The sequence below is a fragment of the Rhodamnia argentea genome, chromosome 6 (assembly GCF_020921035.1).
Source record: "Rhodamnia argentea isolate NSW1041297 chromosome 6, ASM2092103v1, whole genome shotgun sequence".
Taxonomy (NCBI): domain Eukaryota; kingdom Viridiplantae; phylum Streptophyta; class Magnoliopsida; order Myrtales; family Myrtaceae; genus Rhodamnia; species Rhodamnia argentea.
The window spans coordinates 27,851,478-27,871,868 of NC_063155.1; the positions used below are offsets into that span (position 1 = coordinate 27,851,478).

General features: G+C 40.4%; 2 protein-coding genes across 2 annotated transcripts; both read right to left on the reverse strand.

The window, feature by feature from the left end:
- Positions 1-200: 200 nt before the first annotated feature.
- Positions 201-5,716, reverse strand: LOC115726959. The gene is made up of 9 exons (XM_030657065.2): positions 5,257-5,716; positions 4,662-4,852; positions 3,719-3,897; positions 2,769-3,053; positions 2,621-2,679; positions 2,475-2,511; positions 2,293-2,364; positions 1,477-1,798; positions 201-893 (listed from the first exon to the last, which is right to left on the reverse strand). The coding sequence occupies exons 1-9, from the start codon at positions 5,372-5,374 to the stop codon at positions 426-428; spliced, it is 1,731 nt and encodes a 576-aa protein (XP_030512925.1). The 5' UTR covers positions 5,375-5,716; the 3' UTR covers positions 201-425.
- Positions 5,717-17,961: 12,245 nt separating this feature from the next.
- Positions 17,962-18,615, reverse strand: LOC115727447. Its single transcript, XM_030657670.2, has one exon. The coding sequence runs from the start codon at positions 18,525-18,527 to the stop codon at positions 18,075-18,077; it is 453 nt and encodes a 150-aa protein (XP_030513530.1). The 5' UTR covers positions 18,528-18,615; the 3' UTR covers positions 17,962-18,074.
- Positions 18,616-20,391: the final 1,776 nt, after the last annotated feature.

Genomic DNA, 20,391 nt, shown 5'->3' on the forward strand with positions numbered 1-20,391 from the left:
TTTCCGAATCATATTAGATTCTCTATAGACGGCCTGTGTCATTCTCTCTATCAGCCACACGCTAATCAGAAGATCGCCACAGCCTAAACACTTGGTAATATCAGAATAGCCCAAGAACAACCCTTTGACAGTAGAGTCGCTCCCCAGCCAAAAATATAAACTGTGCTGGACCATATTTAAGAGCAACTATAATCACCAGATGCCGCGAATTTCACATTCACAAGCCACGTTTTCTTTTGGGAGGAAAAACATAAGAATGAAATTACTATATGCTAGTAACAGGATACAGTAGAAAAGCCTTTACCCCACAAAACTCAAAGTGAAGCTTTGCCCCACTTGGTTTTCTTCCTGCCGTAGAACGACGCTTGAGCTATAAAAAGCGGCAAAAAGGAATCTACCGACTTCTGTAATGACTACTATTTGATCTAGAATACACTACTAGTGTTGTGTGACTCGGTATCATGACGAACATTGTCGTTTTTGTTGTAGTTGTTGCCGCCGTTGATATTGGTCTCGTTAGTATTACTCTTGAAGTTCCTGCAGACTTTGATTGGTAAGGATAGCTTCGCAAACACCTCCTCCCTTTGGGGGCGGTTTGCATAGAGTATCCAGAGGACTAGGCATAGCATGACTCCTATAGAGATCAAGCCCAGTCCAGCATTGACCAACCTCAGATGACTTTCCAGAGGAGGACAATGAATTGCGGTGATCTCCTGAAACGTGTCCCTCACGAAATCGCAGTTCTGGAGGCTAAGCAAAGGAGGGGCATAGTGCTCGAGCGCATAACTTTCATTCACCGCCCCCACCAACTGCGTGTAAATTGCAGGGGTGATTCTACCGGGTGTAGTGCATATGCCCGATGCAGATACTTGGCACGTGTAATTCTCCCAAACCTGAAAACATTTCAAACGTAATGGAGAAGTTAAAAAATCCATTGACACTTACAATGCAACCAGTTGAAGTACAAGGAAAGGGACTAGGCGTTGCTTGGCAGACTGTTTCTCTTAAACTACCGCAGGTTATTCAGAGCAACGAGGCAAGCAAACCCCAATCTTTATTCAAATATTGAAGGATGTTTTTAGTGATATTCACTCACTGGTTCAAAACTTTAACAAAAACAGGGAAAGACTTTGGGATTTAGTTAAGATAAAGAATACAAAAGGATCCCCGGATCTCGCGCATTTGCATGTTTCACTTAGCTTCAAAGTAATTGTTCCCACGAGTATATATGTTAGAAACAAAAACGACAATTTAACCACCGATAATGAGTCAAAGAATTATCAACACTCCCCAAACCAGGTCTTTTTTTTTCACAAAGGCATCAGATGTGGACCTCATGAATGATAAAAATTATCTCTTTGACGGCTTTAGCTAAAGCGCTAAGGACCTAATGTGTCCCCACAAATCGGCATGTTTGCGACAGCTTGTTCTCTCACTAGAAAGAGGATGACCAAATAATTTTAACGAGTATCATACCAGAGAAGCATTAGCGATGGACACTTCTTGCGATCCACATTGGCGATCTTTCAGGGCAGAGTCAAATGGATAGCAGAGAGGCGGCATCATAGGTCCAGACTGATTATAGTAATATAGATTGCCCTGGGCTGGGTATGTATTGGCATAGGTATATATAAATCGATTCACGACATTGACAATATCCGTGATGACTTGTTTACTCTGTACTAGTGTCTGATTTGTGGTTCTCTGGTCAACACAAGGAAGGATGTCGCTAAGAGCAGATTCAGCATGGGGATTCTCCACCCATTCTTCCATTGCCATGCACGTGTCAGAAATTGCACTGAGATAAAGAGGAAAAGCGACAGTCATGTTTCTATCATACCCAGTATTCTTATTCACATGACATGAATACATCCTCAAAACATCAAAGATCTTAAGAAGGTGTAAATTCAGGCAAAAGGATTGACTTTTAGTGTAGTCATGAAAGGCACAGCCAGTGAATATAGTGGCAATGCAAGTAAAGGCTAAAAAGTTTTAGGATGCGTCAGAAAGAATGCATAACAGGACAAATAGAAGTAATTAATGAACAAAAGGGAACAGTTGAAGGTTCAAATTTAGTATATCAAACATCAAACCTCAAACATATAAATGATATAAGAATTACTAAATCAATGAAGTCAGCATGCAGATATATATCTCTAGAAATTAATGAAAGAACAAAGTCCAACTCCTGCATGCACCTATATAGAATTCTACAAGCAGGTCTATCAATTTACTGAATCAGAGGCTAGGGAGAATCGACGAAAATGCTTGCAGTGGAGTTCAGCATCTTACTTGTTGAAAATTACAAAAATTCCACAGAGGATGAAAGTAACAGCAACAAGTAGCCACCCACTTATGACAAATCTGCAAAGATACAAGATAGCACGTTAGACTAGAGTAATAAAACAATAATGGGCAAAAATACGAATTGTTGTTGGATTGCAAAAAGATCATTGTCAATGCAAAAGCCTTACAAGTATATTGCATGCCGATGGCCAAGTACAGACAACACTGGGAGATGAAAATACAATGAATCAGTACAAAGCAAGAAGACAAGGAGAAATAAAATCGTACTGGTCAGATAGAGATTGCAAATAATAGCAGTGTGGCAGGCACATACAAAGTCCAATGAGAGATAACAGAAGCATCACCGCAGCCACAGTGATCAATGTCGAGCGCCTGCAAGAATGGATTGAAAAAACCTATTGTTGCTTCAAATACCAATAAAAGCTCAGTATATTAAAATTGTTGCAAAGGACAATACATACACTGCATTAAATACTCTTCTTATTTTTCCAGAGTTTTTGCTTGTCTTCTCTGCCAGAGTATCTGCCGCAGCGTTTAAATCTTGATTTAACCTATCTATATCACTCATGACATTGGATGGAAGGAAAACTTGGGCCACACTGATATTCTTTGCAAGAGACAAATACTCGGTAACATTTCTGAGTGTCTGCACTGTGTAGTCTGACTGGTTGACAACATATTTCAGAGTACTAAAAACTTCACCATGAAATTCATCTTGTCCAACAGATAGAAGTATACATCCAATCCTGTACATACGAAGATAAAAAGTGCATTAAGAAAAGCTTGAAAATGAACAGAAGTTCCAAAGGTTTTATAGTGTTTCTTATTCAACATTCATGACTATTCTATTGGTAATGAAATCTTGTAGATCAATTTTCAGACGTTAGCAGAGGCCATTCTGTCAATCACATTACTACAGAAAGCCAAGTAAACCATAATATGAAAGATAAAATAAGAGTTCAAAGAGAATGTGAAGAAAAGAAAAGTCACTTAGGAGCTTCCACCGGCAAAATCTCCACATGAACAATCAATGGGACGGACGGAAATCTCTATCCCTCTACCTCTTATCCACACACAAAGCATGAGTGATTTGCTAAAGAAGACAAAACTTACAAAGAGGGAGACAGATAGAAATGTCTCGGCAATAAGTATAATAATGTGCTCATATGATCATATCCATCATGATATTACTCCAATGTTAATACGTCCAACCGAGTTATACATGCATAAATGACGGCCCATCATCCAATTAAGTGAATTTCACTCGAATAAACCACCAAAAGTCAGAAAAAAAAAGCTGATGAAAGAATTAAAAAGCAAGCATAAACAGAAGAAAAATAACAGGAAATAGGAAGGGAAAATACATTGACATTAACAATATATCCATATGAGCTTGAAGTTGGGTTCTTACGCCGCAGCAGATGTGAAGAGCAGGAGCATAATGAGGCATATTCTTTGTGAATTGGGAGATCCTCTGTCTTTTATTGTCATTTGCCATCCGCAGCAATGATGCACCAGCAGAGCCAACCCAAAGAAAACAAACCATAGTATAGCAAGCACGAAACCAAAAGCACCCGTGAATCCAACAGACTGCAAAGGAAGATGGTCCCAGAAATCAGGTAAATAGCAGAGATATAACTTGTTCTTAATGCGATAGAATCTTTTAACATGACTAACCCAACATGTCCTTGCAGATTGGAAAGGATATGACACAAATCCAATCAATATGCATCAAAACGCTGTAGATAACATCTGAAGTACAAATACACATGCCAACTTGGTTTGATCATGACAAGGTAGATGTCATGAGTATGCGAAACACAAACTGTTGGCTATCATTTTGTTATTGTTTTTCCTTGTCAGATTATATTCCAGACTGATGGAATTTGCAAGGAACAATTGCGATTCAAACAGAAGAAATGGCTATTTAGGGAGACAAAATAAGTAATTCTCAAAATGAAATGAAGGGCTGCACAATCATGTGTGGCTTGATTCCCTATCCCTGCTACTGAAGAAACAGAGGACGGACACCCAGTTTAATCTCAAAGCAGTCACTGGGATTTGTAGAGTTTCTTACAGGTAAATAGTCAAATGCAAAACTTTAACCTAACTATTGGATCCACTTTATACTACAACGACACTTCATTGCTGAAAATCATCAACTCAATCTGCCATATTCAAGTATGCCAGAACATATACAAGGAACCAAGAAAAACGACAGTATAATTTGGCTAGGTCCACTTGCACAAGAGAAAAACAAAGAGGAATAACTACTAGGAGACTCATGCTTCTAAATAATTTTAGTGAGATTACGTTAAGAAATGCTATGAACAAGAACTAAAAACCGGACTTACAGCCCAGTAATGCCGATTAGAAATGTCCCAACCGTCTCGATAATGCTTAAACCCACTAAGAATATCAGGCCTATTTGTTCTATTTCCCGCTAACACCAGTGTGCTATGCGGCCCACTAAGTTCCGGCCCCGGCGCTTCTGCAATGGCATCCTCCGAGACGCCATTTCTCCATGGCCCCAAATTCTCTTGACCTGCGGGTACAAACCATTAGACGAGAAAGCACCAACTGCAGTGCTTCAAATACTTGGGACAACTTTATGCTGCTAACAAACAAACACGAGTAACATAGTGCAAAGAATCACAGGCCCGCAGATGCGCCACATCATATACCGAACCAGCAGAACACTTCAAACAAAGTAATACCCAGCTTTCTGGCAATCCCAAAAACGAATCTTCTGCACCTAAATGCTCAGTAGAATATAACCTCCGTTGTAAAGTTCTATGCAAAGAAAAGATTCGTCATCTCGTCTTAGCAACGAAACAAAAGGAAAACAACCCACAAGCCCATCCCAAGAGCTACCACTTCACATAAAAAGAAAGAAACGCAAAGCTTCGATTTCAGAACGATCATCCAAATCCTAATAAAGTGACTGACCCAAGATGAACTTGAGTGGATCCTTGGCGAGTCCATGCGGGGTTGAGCCAGTGTCAACTGCTATCGAGCTCGAAGAAGCCCACGAGAGAACCAAGAAAGCAATCAGGAACCTCCTCATGCCTCGTGGCTGCTTCTCCTCCTTTCCGGCGAGCCCAATATCACTGAAGCCACCGGAGAAGAAGCAAAGACATTTCCAAGATTCGGCCCCCGCGCCAAATCCCGGGATAAAAAGTGAAACTTGTGAATCGGGCGAGAGAGAGAGCGGTTAACCGAGCCAGCTGGTCCTCAATCTGGCATCCAGAGCATCCCAAGAATCAGATGTGCGAAATTGAATGCAGAAAGTTCACCCATTCCCAGCATATAAAGAGCAGACAAGGAGAGAGACGGGAATGGGGAGTCACATGGGGAGGAATAGTAAGCGAGGAAAAAAGGGCGGGTGTGAATGACACCAGCAAGAACACACACACACACTCTCTCTCTCTGCATTAACGAAGTAGCGAAGAAAAGCAGCTTGGGCCTTTTTTTCTCGTAATCAATTTCTGCTGTTGCTTACCCCACTTGACATCTTGTCCACTTCTGCTTTTTCCCTCTCTCTCTCCAGCTTTTTTGGCTCACTTTCTTTTTGCCGCTTTCCATAGGACTAAATCTGATGTGATAATCACCCACTAAGATTATAGCAAAACGGGAGCATCTTTCACCTGATTTGCTTCGCCTAATCAGCATTTCACTTTATTAATTTGGGAGACAAACATCTGGTGCAGTCAGCTTGCACCGAATCCATACCATGCTGCGCAATCCTTGCATCGCGCACACCAGGCCATCGAAAACTTCTCCTAGAGATCAGACCGTCCAGTTACATACAGGCGCTACAAAATCTCATCTTGGTTCAAACTGAACGAGTTCTGCACTTCCCCAGCAAGTGGAAGGGGACAGCGCATCAGAAGTCGGACGTTTGACGATGGAGGGAAGCTGGACGGCGCTGATTGCAGCCATCTACGTGCTTCCGTGCGATTCAGGCGGATTGGTGAACGGGGGAAGAGGAGCAGGGAAAGGCGCGCGCCGTACACCGCACCCGATCTTCACCGCAATTCCGTGCCGGACATAATGTTTTTCGGCGTCGGTGGATCATCACCGTGAATCACGCAAAGTGACGTCTTCGACAGGGCCGTGATCAATTAAACGAAAAAGGGTCGTCCACGGAAACACAAAAAATACAGCACAGCACAGAAAGGCTTCATCTTTATTTGGTCCTCCCTTCCCTTTCTTCATATTTTAACATTCTTAACGAGTAAGCTTTCCTTTTGACACCAAAAAAAAAAAAAAGAAGCGATCCTACGAACCGACTGTATGTATGATGACTCTTCGGTTCTTAGAGACGACCCAAATGATCTTCGAACTTTGGCTCAACGTGTACTATAGTCTTTGAACTTTTGAATTTTTCAATATGATTCTTGAATTTTTTTCATGTTGAATTTAATCTTTGAATTATATAAAAATATTTAATATTTATTCCTGAACTTAAATTAATTGAATTACATAATTGGACACGCTCATATAGTTTAGGAACCAAATTAAACATATATCAAAAGTTCATTGACTATATTGAATAAATTAAAAGTTCATGAATCACATTGCATATGAGGTCAAAATTCAAGGACTAATTGTGTCATCTTTCGTCATATGAGAAGTAGCGACTTCTCTCGCTTGTTTATTTAACAAGTGTCAGTAATTGGTAACCCAACCGTTGGCCGTAACTCGTCCATTTGGGAAAAATTCTGAAGACAGGGGTGACCGCATAACAGAATGATATCAGGTGCATTAAGACCAATATAGGATGAAGATTTGTAAAAACGATAGAGCAAATTATGGTAGTGCTTAGATAGGACCTACTTGCAAGCACACCATATTTTTTCATATATAATAAAACAATACTCTGGAAAAAGTAATGGCCGTCATGGAAAAACATAATTTAACGTAGTATTTTGTGTCTATATCGCAATGGAAAGCATTGATTAAGTTTGTTTTTGTGGGGGGGGTGTGGTGTGGGTGGTGGTGGTGGTGTGGGGGCGCTCTGGGGTATTGCATAATCAAGTGTATAAAACAATATCGCTAAGGTTAGAAAAAGTCTATTTTCGATACTTGAATTTATGCATTTTGTTTAATCAGGTTCGTTTTATCGTAACCGACGCATTAAATGTGCAAAATTGGTCGGATGGACTAAGTCGGTACCAATATGAAAATGTTTAGGATAAATTGAATTAGTTAAATTAAAAGACTTAAGACTGAATTAGTTTCAATGTAATAAGTTCAAGATATTTTTGGTACTTTTCCTTAACTAGAACGACAATCATAACGACAAACAATCTAATCTCTAAATGTGCAAGAGGAAACGATCATGATCACTATTCACTATATTAAGGGAAGGATAAAGATGGGGTCTCTATCACGGTCAACGCTCCAAGTAAACGGCCAAACCCTAACGTACGCTGTTGTTGCTCTTGGCCTTACCTATAGTTTGGCTTAAACTTGGCCCTTTATGCACGTGGATTAGTTGAACGAAAGGGACCTTCGTCAACTTTCATTATCCATCTAACCTCGCGCCCCAGTCGGCCATGCAACAACACACGAAGCATCCAACCGAGAAAACGCCACGCGAACACACACGTGCCTTCGAGATCCCCTGAAGGCTCGAGTCCAAAGCGTCGACCAGAATTTGCCGTCCAAAGCGAAACTTGGCAAAGCTTTTGCAATGGCGTACCGACGAGGAAGCACGTGCCTCCTCAAAACGCATGGGACTTGATCTGGTGTTGTTAGGGTTTGGTCATCTGTTTCTGCTCTTGTTTTGCTCTTGTTCGGACATGACATGACCCGCAGAGGGAATCATATCTTAAATAGGGTTTCGGTCGGCCGGTCACACTATAAAAATGTGGGGGCGCCTCTCTCGATCCCGTCGCTGTGAGGGTAGTTGAAATTTATGTCGGACATGTAGCTTATGAACGAAAGGTACCAGACATTAATACATAGAGGCAAACAATTGTCATTTAGCAATTCGCATGACCAAACATCGTTTTCTATTGGAAAACTTGTGAATAGATGGACAAAGAAACGAGTTACGTTTAACGAAACCAAAATGGTACCTAAGGTAACCACAATCTCCGGACCTGCTTCTCGCGTGCACGGCACAACAACAAATTGCACTTACAATCGTGTTTGTGTGCCTCTACATAGTCGTGCTACGTTGGAGATGGATGCGGGTCTTTCTTTGGTAGAGCGGTCGAGATATGGATTTCAAAGATGAAGTATGTGCATATAATAGAGAAAATTGTCCAAAAAAAGTTCATAAACTTATTGCATTTTCGTAAATTCAGTCCTAAACTTTATAATTTTGTCAATTGAATCTCAGTTCTTTTTATATTTTATCAATTGAGTCCATCCGGACAAATTTGACTAGCAATCCCCAACATGATTGTCGGCCATCCTAAGTGACACAGCAAGCACCGACATGGATAAAATTCAAGAAGATTATTTGATTTGATTTTTTTTATTTTTGTCCTTTTTAGTTTTCCCTTTTCTCTCGCAAGCCAGAGAGGAGGGCCGCCCTCCTAGACCTCAAGTAAGGGACGCTCGCGCCCGGGCTGGCGAGGACAGCCCGCGTTGGCTTGGCGAAGGCGGCTCTTTGCTAGATCGGGTGAAAAATAATAAAAATGATAAAATATACCCAAAATATTATTTAATTTTGTACACGTCGACGCCGACCATGCTACCTAGGACAACCAGCATCCCGGGGATTCGGGTCAAAATTGGCCGGATGGATTTAATTAGCAAAACATAAAAAGGTTTATTACTCAATTGGCAAAATTAAAAGATTTAAAACTGAATTGATAAAAATGCAATGGGTTCAAAATATTTTGGACAATTTTTCGGTATCTAATATAATGGGAGGAGATTTGTTATATGAATGATCAGAGATCCTCCAAGGCCCTTTATATCCCGTAAGTCTCGCTGAAGTCTTGTATCACCAGGGCTCGAATCTGATCTGGGCCATATGGCCCCATGAAAAGCTCGAAACTCTTGATTGTCCAAGTTTTGGTTCTACGGATTTTACTCGTTCTTGCCTTTCGAAATCGAGTCTGATTTACACTGCTGCTTAGGTTCTTCAATTTTACTAAATGTGAGTCGCGTTTTATATTTTAAGCTCATTATTAACGAAGGGACTGCACTCGACAAGGGTGTGGTGCCTCTAGTGACGATGACACAGCATGGCCAAACGTCGTCGGGATGTCCGATTTAGGAATTTGAACTGTAATTTTGGCACACCCCGAGCATACAATCTATTCGCGGCATGAGATTAGCGAATTTGAAAGTGTCAACATTGAATGCAGCTTATATATCAGCGAATTTGATTGTCGCAGACTAAATTGTTTGTGTATTCGGATTTGCTTGACGCTATGTAATTCTTGTTCGAGTCATCCACCTTTCTTACTCGTTGGCAACATCATTCTTGCGCACGTTTAGTTCTCTGATCCACTGGAATCGTTAGGATAGTGCACATAGTGGTTGTGGATCGTTTCTTTGGGATAAGTATACTATAAGTGCTATAACTTGTGTACGGCATTCATTTGAGTGCCACATCTTTCAAAACGTTTACTTAAGTGCCATAATTTTCAAAAATCATTCACTTGAGTGCCACGTTGAAGTAAAATAGTTTACTTTAGTGCTATAGCAACTTTTCTGGCATGCCACGTTATCTTTCCGGCAAGCCATGTCGGTTTTTCGGCATGCCACGTCGGTTTCCCTATCGTCACGTCGGCTTTTTCGGCGTCCACGTCAACATAGCATTCAAGTGAACGATTTTTGAAAGTTATGGCACTTAAGTGAATGTTTTGAAAATTGTGGCACTCGGGTGAACGCCGTACAAAAGTTATGGCACTTCTAGTGTACTTTTCCCTTGTTTCTTTCGTGAGGAAATGGTAGGAAAGCACTGACACCCCTTCAAAGCCTCCATGTCATGCTCAACATTCTTCAACAACCGTTCAACGTGTGGCTAGAGTTTCAGACCCGCCAACGATACGCGAGTCCAATATTAAGCATGCACGAGGTCAATTTTAAGCATTTTCAATAAATTAAGGATCAAAATGTAAATTTATCAAAAATATATATACTTAAGTCATATACCCAGCCATCCTTAAATGAATGGCCTAATACCCAAGAAAAACCCCCAAACTTTAGCATTTGTGACAATTATAAAAAAAAAAAAATTGTCTCATAAAAAATCCCCAACTTTTATTTTTTTTCTCAATTCTACCGGTCTAATACAAAAAAAAAAAAACTTTTGACTTTAGCATTAGCACAAGTCATATCTAAAAATTTCTCTTTGTCTCATGAAAAACCCCCCCAATTTTTATTTTTATCACAATTCTACCACCGTCGACTTTTCGTCCATAATCACCCTTAGTTAATCCTACGTGGCTCGAATTTTCTCGTCAAACTTACCAATGAATTTTCGAAATTTAGAAACAATAGGTTTTGGGGACTATGAGATTTTAGATCATTCGTCCAAATATCTTCATGTCTATCCGTTTTTTGGGATGTTAAGTGCCGAAGAGAATACGAAGTGCGCCGTCCCGAGTGACTCTGTATCTCCCAACAATATGTAAGAAAGCAAACAACAAAAGAAAAGTTCGGGAGTTTTTTCATGTCAGCTTTGCTGAGTTGTAATTCATTAATAACGTAAAAATGCCATGTGAGATTAACTAATTATGATTATGGACGGAATGCTAACAGTGATAGAATTGGGACAAAAGTAAAAGTTGAAGGTTTTTTATGAGACAAAAAAAGTTTTAGACATAATTGGGACATATGCTAAAGTTGAGAATTTTTTTGATACTAGGACAATAGAATTGGAGCAAAAGTAAAAGTTTTCAGTAGAATTGAGATAAAAGAAAAAGTTGGAGGTTTTTCAAGAGATAAACAAAGTTTTAGATATAATTGTCACAAATGCCAAAGTTGAATTTTTTTTGGATATTGTGCCTGATATTAATATACCCAACTAGAAAAAAAAATAGTTATGAAACTTTAATAGAAGAAAAAGAAGAAACTCACAATATTTTTGTACATACATGATAAATCTACTATAAATATATAAACATATATATTTAATATTCAACATTTTGAAACTTTTATTTTTTATTACGTTATCATGTCGTGTCGTATTGTGTCGTGTTGTATTATGTCGTATCATGTTGCGTTGCGTATTGATGTCGGTAGTTCTTCGAGAAAATGGAATTATATGGACTCATTATCAGCCAAATGACAAATTGACAAGTCGTGCAATAAAAGAAAATCAAGAGGTTGCAGAGCTTGATTCTTGCGCTGGTGGGGAACCGAAATGACAAGGCATGGTCGCGGTAGAGACGATGATTTGACAGACTTCCGGTACAAATAGATGTTTGTGATCGTTAACGCTCAGACTCATCATCCCCCAAACATCAAACGTTCGCAGCAGGCTTCTCTGCAGAAAAGTTCAGAAACATATTCCTCCGCTTCCATGTCCATAGGACCATATGGCTTCTTCCTCAAACAAGCATTATCGTATCAGCACGTTTGGATTGACCCTTGGGAGGGAATAACTGTGCACGCACATAACATTTTTTCCCATTTCTTTTCCTGTCTGAGTGACTTCCAGTTCCGAGATTCGGTCAAGGAAGGAGATGAAGGGGAACCAGATCGTTGGAGAAGAACTAGCGAACATGGAAGTAACGAGGGTTCGGAATTGGTCGTCCATTGGAATTGTCAATCAACCTCCTTTTGTCACTGACCGCGTGCAGATGGTGGCCAATTGGAATCCTCTAAGATATTTTTATTCTTTTGGTCGAAGAATCCTCCCTAAGATTTCAAGCAGTAATTTTACATCATAAGATTACTTTCTCCAACAACCGTCATTTTCTCAAATAAAGACCTCGAGCGAATCTTGCTTCAAATAAGAGCATGAAGTAACATAAATAAGCACCTAAAGTGGTCGTGGAATCTCTAAAATGGCCTAACCTAAAGGACATTTTCGTCGTTTCCTCATTTTGATTTTTGTATATTTTCTTTATTTTCCTTTTTCTATTTTTTTTAAATTACAAAAAAAAAAAAATACACACACACACACACACACGTAGGCGAGGGTCGCCGCCCACTGCTGGTGGGGTTCGGCGAGGGCCGATAGGGTCATCGGCGCCTTGATGAGGGCCAAGGACCCCACAAACTAGAGTCGAGGGCCAACGGGCCCTCGCCCGGATTTGGTTGGGCGGGGGTCGTCGGCCCTCTCCCTATTTTGGTGAGGGCCTGTTGGGTCTCGCCGAGGTGCTGGCGACCTTGCCGGCCTTCGCCACCCTAACTCTCTCGGCGGTGGAGGGGCAGCCATAGGCCTTCCAACCTCTGCGTGCATGTGTGTGTGTGTGTTTTTTTTTAATTTTTAAGAAAACATACAAATACAAATAAAAAAATCAAATAAAGGAAAATGACAAAAATATCCTTGAAAACCAGATATTTTTTTTAGATTCCATGGCCACTTTAGGCTCTTATTTGAAACAAGGTTTGCTTGGAGCCTTTCTTTGAGAAAATGATAGCACTTCCGGTCCTTATTTGAAAATTTTCCTCATTGGATTCATGCAATCACTCCTATTGATTCTCTATTTTTCTGTTCTTTTCCGTGTTTCGGCAATACCTAAGGCTGGCAATACCATCCATGGCTGCCTCGAGCCGCGAAGCCTCACGAGAGAGAGAGAGAGAGAGAGAGAGAGAGAGAGAGAAGGACGCGATTGCAAGGGGACCGGTGACTGGGCAAAGATGCGAGAGCGAGGGCTAGCAACGATGCTGGGGCTCATAGGCTTTGCTCTATTGATCTTGGCCTGTTTCTACTGGAAACTCTCTGGCAATTTGACCAACACCCAAAGAGGCGAAAAAAATAGAGGCAAAGTAAAGATGAGTGATGAAAAATGGCTCGACATGGTTGTGAAGGTATATGAAGAGATGATAGTGATTATAGTAACCGACGACGAGACATTTTCCTCACCATGCTTGTGTAGCAAAGGCCTTTCTTTTAGTGATTCTCAAGGCAATAGTAATGGCAATGGTCAGAGCTTCGATGCGAAGGATGAGAAGGAAGACAATTTCGACAAGACCCAGGAGCTTAACAACATTAACAAGGATGATGACGAAGTTGGCAGACATGTTGTTCATGGTCATAATTAAGATGTGAAGGTGCAAGTGCTCCAACCTTCGGCCGACGGGGACAACAAGCTCTGGCCAAAAGCCTCTCCAGCCAAGGAACTCTCTGGCTACTCATCCCATTCACAATCAGCCAAAACCTAAACCAAAGCCAAATCTCAAGAGGATTGGAATTGAGATCTCGTCGCTCTTCTTCAAGTCAGACAAGGAGAGGGACGCATTCTTGGCAAGGAAGATGAGGGAGGCCGATGAGAGAGGTGAGTTCGAGAAGCTGTTTGAGATTGATGTCGATTAGTATACCGATGGAAGCACTCAAGCTTGCGCTCACGATAAACGCATTTGGAACTGATGATGTGAATGATGATTTTGAGCTTGATTTTGTGGAGATTTGTTGATTGAGAAATTTTAGGGTTCTTGTGTCAGTTTACTATTCAGATTCGTTAGGCACCACCAAGGATTGAACCCTGATTAGAATTGAGAAGGACTTGAGAGAAGTAAACAAGAAGGAGAAGGAAAATGGGACTCATGAGAATAGAGAGAATAAAACAAATGAGACCCACAGACCAAACAAAAAAGGAAAGTACTTTCGTAGAATGACAACCAAAGGATGCAAAAAAGGTGGACTCATAAAGGCTATTATTGTCAAAACATGAGTGTTTTAGCCATAATGGGAGTGGAAAAAGCACAACCCTAAAGAAATACCTCCAATGTTTGAAAATGAAAGCACTATTTGACATTGTCGCAAAAACAAATTTTCAACGAAGCCAAGGCAATTTGGTTTGGAAACTAAACTTGTGAACTAAAAAAGACTTTTTGCTAAAAGGGAAAAAAAGACTTTGTTTTTGTTGTTTTCATTGCTTTCATTCAAATGATATGAAGAGAGCTAGAGAAACCCAAAAGCAGAGATCTTTCCTATTGTTCCGGTGAAATACAAACACATTTCAATTATTTTTTTGTTTCTGAAGAGATATTCCATCTTCACTTGCCAAATATTTTTCCAAGGTGAGAGAAAACGAACTAATTTGCATTTTTTTTAATCCAAATTCGTGATTCTTATTATTACTATATATATGATCATGTCAGCCATCATGCCTCCAATCATCTGACATATAGTGGAGATTTCGCAAGTACCCTTCATCTTCCCCGTTTTCTTTTGTCAGTTTAAAAAATTAAGGGATAAGTATACTGAAAATCCTACAACTTGTTACAAAAATATAATCGAGTCTCAAAACTTGCAAAAAATATAACGAAATCCTAAAACTTGTCAAGTTAATGTAATCAAGTTATTTTGTTAACTCCGTCTAACTTATCTAACAGAAAATGAGAACCCGACCTATTTTAATCATTTTTCTCTCTTATATGGCAAATATTCTTCATTCAACTTGTCCACGTCTACAAAACAACGTCGGATAATGAGCTCATCCAAAACGACATCTCTCCCTCTTCACAACCGAACGTCGTCTCCTTCTTGGCTGAAAACATGGCAGAGCCATAAGCCCCAAAATCATCGTCGTCACTCGAATATCGCCTCCTTCATCCCAATTGAAGGCCTTCGAACCCCGAGCTTCAAGCTCAACGTCGTCTATCTGTCTCTCTTTGAACAAAATTCACAACCGTCACCCTTTGAATCCTGAGCCCCAAATCAAGTTCGATGATTTGGGGATCCTTTGCGATTCGGGTCCCATCTTCTTTGTTGATAACGATTTGGGTCCCATTTTCTTAGTAAAAATTGATAGAGAAGCATATTTGCAGATAATATGATTGCTCAATTACACCACATCAATAACATTGCCTACATACAATATACTTTTATGCTAATACATGGAGAGTTAATGCTCTGAAACCCAATAGAATCCAAGTTCGCCATCGATACGACTTGGATCATAAGACGGTCTGAATGATTGAGTAAAATATCAACCTGCTTAGCCTCTTAGATTGAAATGGCTTGCGCCAAGTAGAAGCAGCAGTCATGGGTGGGACACACGGCAGATTCGTTCTTATGGAAATAAAGATGGGATCGATAGAAAGGATCGCTGCATGATTGAAATTGGGAAAAATTTGAGGCATCCAGCTGTATGATTGGATGTAGAAGAGACAGGACCGAACATGAACGTACTCTTGTGTGTCGGAAAAATTCAAACAACATATGATTAGAATCTCAGATTTGCATTTGCAATTGCAAGTGCCTCGTCTGCCTTTCCCTCTTTTACTTGTATTATTATTATTTAAAGCCTCGCTCATCCACCTTCTTCCTCGGACCTTACCCTTTTACAAGTTTATCAGTTGATATGTTACTCTAATTCCTACATGTTTGTTCTTTCTTCAACTCTCTGTGGGGAACTGTTAAAACCCTAAGCTTGATGTCCTATCATGAAGATTTTGTGGAGTAACAAAGTAGGGTTTAATTTGGTTGTTTTTTACCATTTTATTGACTCGTGTTCTTTCTCTGTATATCTTTTTTACAGGTTAACAGAAAGAAGAGGGATCGAGAAGAGTGAAGTCTGTACAATTCGCAAGTCTGCGACAGTTTATGATATGTAAGAGGAAGATGGTGGAAGAATAAGGAGGAGCTCTCTCCAGTCCAGTCCAGGGCAGCTTACGAGCTGAAATGCCCAGCTGCTGAATCGTTGGTTCAAGAGCTTATCGGAACTGGCGGGGGCACCCGATGTGTTCCTGATCCAACGGAGCAAGAGCTGAGTTCCGTCGTTGCTGTCGCGTATTGGACTGAAGGGAGCTCCCTCAAATGTTAATTTCACTTTCTCCGCCTATCTACACTTTTAAGATATATATGAAATTTTCGAATAACTTCTGTTTTACAGATTGTCGAGTTTTTTGATACGGTCTCTTCTAATATAGTCAGGTTATCTTACATTATAAACGCAACTGCAAGCGTGCTCGTCTTATGCGTATGTCGTAGGATGAGATGCTTAAGGAATGTTTGTTTGTCTTCGCGTTTGGTTTGGCAAGAAAGTCCAAGTCCCTTGTCCACGCTGACATAGGAACCGGCCATGTAATTGTATTGGAACTTGTGCCTTTCGGTGGAATTCGGTCTGGATCCGACGGATTTTCAAGATGTGATTGGTTTGGCCTAGTATGATGAGTTTAAATGTCACTCTCGTTCACGAAAATGACATTATAATGTTGCATTACATGCACTACACCGCATAGAAGGGAAGGGGAAGGCAGATAAGAATCCGAAGTGCTTAGGGCTACATTATGTTAACATTAAGACGTTAAATATCTGTCTAACATGCTAAACAAATGGCTTAAAAAATGTGTCAAATCTTATCGATGGTACTTAGACGTTCTGTTCCATGTCATATTCGAGTTACTTATGTCCCGTTGGTGCCATATTTACTTTGTTTATTTTTTGACCATATTTACTTTGTTCACGAGTCATATCCAATCTTTTAATTTATATCAAACGCAATGTAAAGGAGTCATGGCATGATCCTATTGTCTGCTTTCTTTTGATCTAGATTGGAAATATTGTTTTGTTAAGTGAAGAGTTCCTTTCATTTATGTATAAAGACCAAATGTCTCCGAATATTGAGCCCGTGTATCTGGCATATGTAAGTTGATTAATTGACTAATTGAATGAATGTTCCCTTGGCTACAACTTTGCAAATTCAGTTGAATGAATGTTCCCTTTTATATTTATTAAGGGAGAGCCCACCTTGCAACTTGCAACTGCGTGCCCTCTCTGCTAGGCACATACTATTATTAGTATTATTTTATACAGTTTTGTTATTATTATTACGATAATCATCGTCATCATATCCCTATTATTATGGTAAACTCCTTATGAGAATGTTGATTATGATGGTTTATCCCCATCATGTAGTTGAATCATAATTACTATCATCATCATCATCATCCTTTCTTCTTCCTTTGCCGTGGATGTACATAGGCAATGGCCAAGCCGAATCACATAGTATTCTCTGTCATTCCATTATTTTTACCACCAAAAATCACGAAAAAACTCCAAACTGTACATCTATAAACTTTAACTCAAATTAATATTTTTATCACTAAAACTTCCAAACTGGTACAACCGTGACGAATTTACCCTTCATAATTGGTACCTCTATGACAAATGGAGAATAGAAATCCCTAAATTGATACATCCCCTAACTGTCATGTGTCATTCAACTCGATAAGTTGACAGTATAATTTAACGGAAACCAACATAGGGTAAATTTGTTATAGGTGTATTAATTTGGAGTTTTTGATGGTTAAAAAATTGGAACAAAATTAGCTTGGAATAAATTGGTCACAAGTGTATCTATTTTGGGTTTTTCTTTGTATTAACCCAACTTTTTATCACCAATAAAACTTTTAAGCACGAGGCTTTGTGAATGTCAACTGTTAAGCATATCTACCGATGTAAAAGCCTGCATAAGATCGTGGTTAGCCAATGAATTGGCTTTTGACTTTGGCACGAGATTAGGATTTACTGAAAAAGCACAAGTAGTACAACAACATTCGGTCGGAAACATCTTAATTACAACATTGCCCATAAGTTGTTATTCATGCACGGCGAAGATACTTACGAACAAAGAAAGAAAAATAAAAAAAACGGAACAAAATACTGACTAGAGTTACTAGGCGCAGATATGAAATGTTGCCAAGATCTCTCCGGCCATCTCAGCCAGGCGGAACAAAACGAATGTCGAAGCCGTCGGTACGCTCAACGCCACCAGAGTTGCCACTCCGAGAGCGACGCCGGGTCTAGCGTTCATCATCCAAGACTGCAGAAACCCCATGGCTTCACATATGATTGAGTCGTAGCTCGCGTAGCATCGCTTCTCCCAGGCCATCCACTCAGGGGGCGGCTCTTGGCTCCGCTCGGCCTCCCTCATCTCGTGGATCCGTTTCCGGAGCACGATCATGTCTCGGTCCACGAGACGGCCGCCGGAGTACTGGTCCTGTCGATTCTCCCCTCCTCTTCTCGACGCGAGAACTCTCTTGGCAGTTGCCTTCTTGGTTCGATCTGTGGAACGAGAGAACGCCCGGTTGCAAGGAAACGAGGAGGGCGAGAAGGAAGCTGATTGCATGGCTTAGGGTTTAAGGAAAACCGAGAGGTCAAGAATGCAAAGATGGTTTGGTGGGTTACGATTTCTATGCAGATTTGGGAATGTTAGTGGCGGGTTTGTGCATGTATTTATATATAGAGTTTGGATGAGCAGGAGCGTGACGTGAAATTTAAGGGGAAAGAAAGGAATATAATAACGAGGAGTGGGCGTGGGGGCGGGCGGCCAAGAAACGTGTTACGAGGAAGTGCCTTTGAAGCGCGTTTCTTTCCTTTCGGGGTTATCTCGAAACTATCCGAGAAAAGACCAGGTTGTCGGGGTTGGAAATTGACACATGCCTTCCCTCTTACATGCAGCCTAGCCGCGATCCACTTTATTGTGTGGATTCATTTCAGAACCTTCCAACCGTGTAAATTAAATCCTAACCCTTTAGAAGATTCGTCAATGTAGTTATTTGAGCTAATTTCGACTGAAAATTACTTACATGGGCAATTCTAATAATTTCTTAAAATTAATATTCTTATTTTGATTTGTTACTTTTCTTTGTCTTCTTTCTTCCTCCGCTGCTCAACGAGGCCTCAAGGATGGTCGGCGACCGGCCACAGGTGAGGGCCGGCGAGGCTAGAGCTCTTCGGGATCTACAAATTTGACCTCGCCGGATCCGGCAAGGTGGAGCTTCACTTGAGGCTGGCAAGGCATGAGCTTCTTGAGATCGGGCGACATGGAGCCTCGACGGACTCGCTCGGGCTTGACCTCGTTGGAATCTGGTAGGCTTGACCCTCGCTAGCCTCGGGCGAGGTTGCCAAGGTTGGCATCTCTCGTGGTGGGCCGCTAGCCGTCGTAGAGGCTCGGCGATCGGCGGAGGAAGAAGGAAAGAGGAAAAGAAAGAAAATCAACAATAAAAATAAAAGATATTCAAAATATCGATTTTAAAAAAAATTGTCTATGTTAGTTTCAAAATATCGATTTAAAAAATAAAATTGTTCACATCAGTTTTTGTCGTGCCACGTAAGACGATCAACATTAACATCAGAAATTTATGTCAAAATGATTAAATTGACAAATTTTCGAAAAGGTTAAGACTCAATTAATATAATTCAAGTGCAATTGATTGAGAACTTTTTTCGGGTAATTTTCTCATTTCACATGAGACTCATAAAATCGACAGATGGAGATGAAACAAACTCATGCTTTGGACGTATACAAGAAAATATTTTCGTGATTTTGAGCATTTTTCTTCGAGCCGACCTCTTTAACCTTTTCGGCGTTCAGCTGGGAAAACTCATCCAACGAATTGACCATTTGAGCCCAACCAAGATGATTCCACAGTGTCCGTGTCCCCGGACAGTTTTCAAGGAAAGGGATGCGCCGTAGATTTTCACGTTAGCAATTTTCGGGCAAGATTAGTCATACAGACTCAATTGATAAAAGTTGAAAAGGCTTATGACAAAAGTGTAATAAGTTTATGATTTTATGGATAATTTTTCCCTTTTCCGTTTCCAAGTCGAAGTCCCGCGCTCCCGGGGTAAGATTAAGAGAGAAGTAATGGCTGCGGCTGTCCTATATGCCGGATCTTTCCTCCCATCTCGCTAGGACGTAGTAGCAGTCGAGACCCATTTGTCCTCGTGCATTCGTCGGCAATTTTTTCAGGTTTCTGGAAGTTGACGAGTCGGCCCCAGAGGACACTCTATGAAATCGGGCATGCATTCTCTCATGGCCTTCGTCTCCGTTTGTCTAACTCGGGTTAAACTTCGACCCAAAAAAAAAAAAAAAAAACTCTGGTTAAACAAAATAGTGTCATCCGCCTAAAGTAAATGAATAATTGGAGGTGTAATTCCCGAAAAAAAACCCTCTAATTTTTGGTTTAATCTCAAATCTATCATGAATT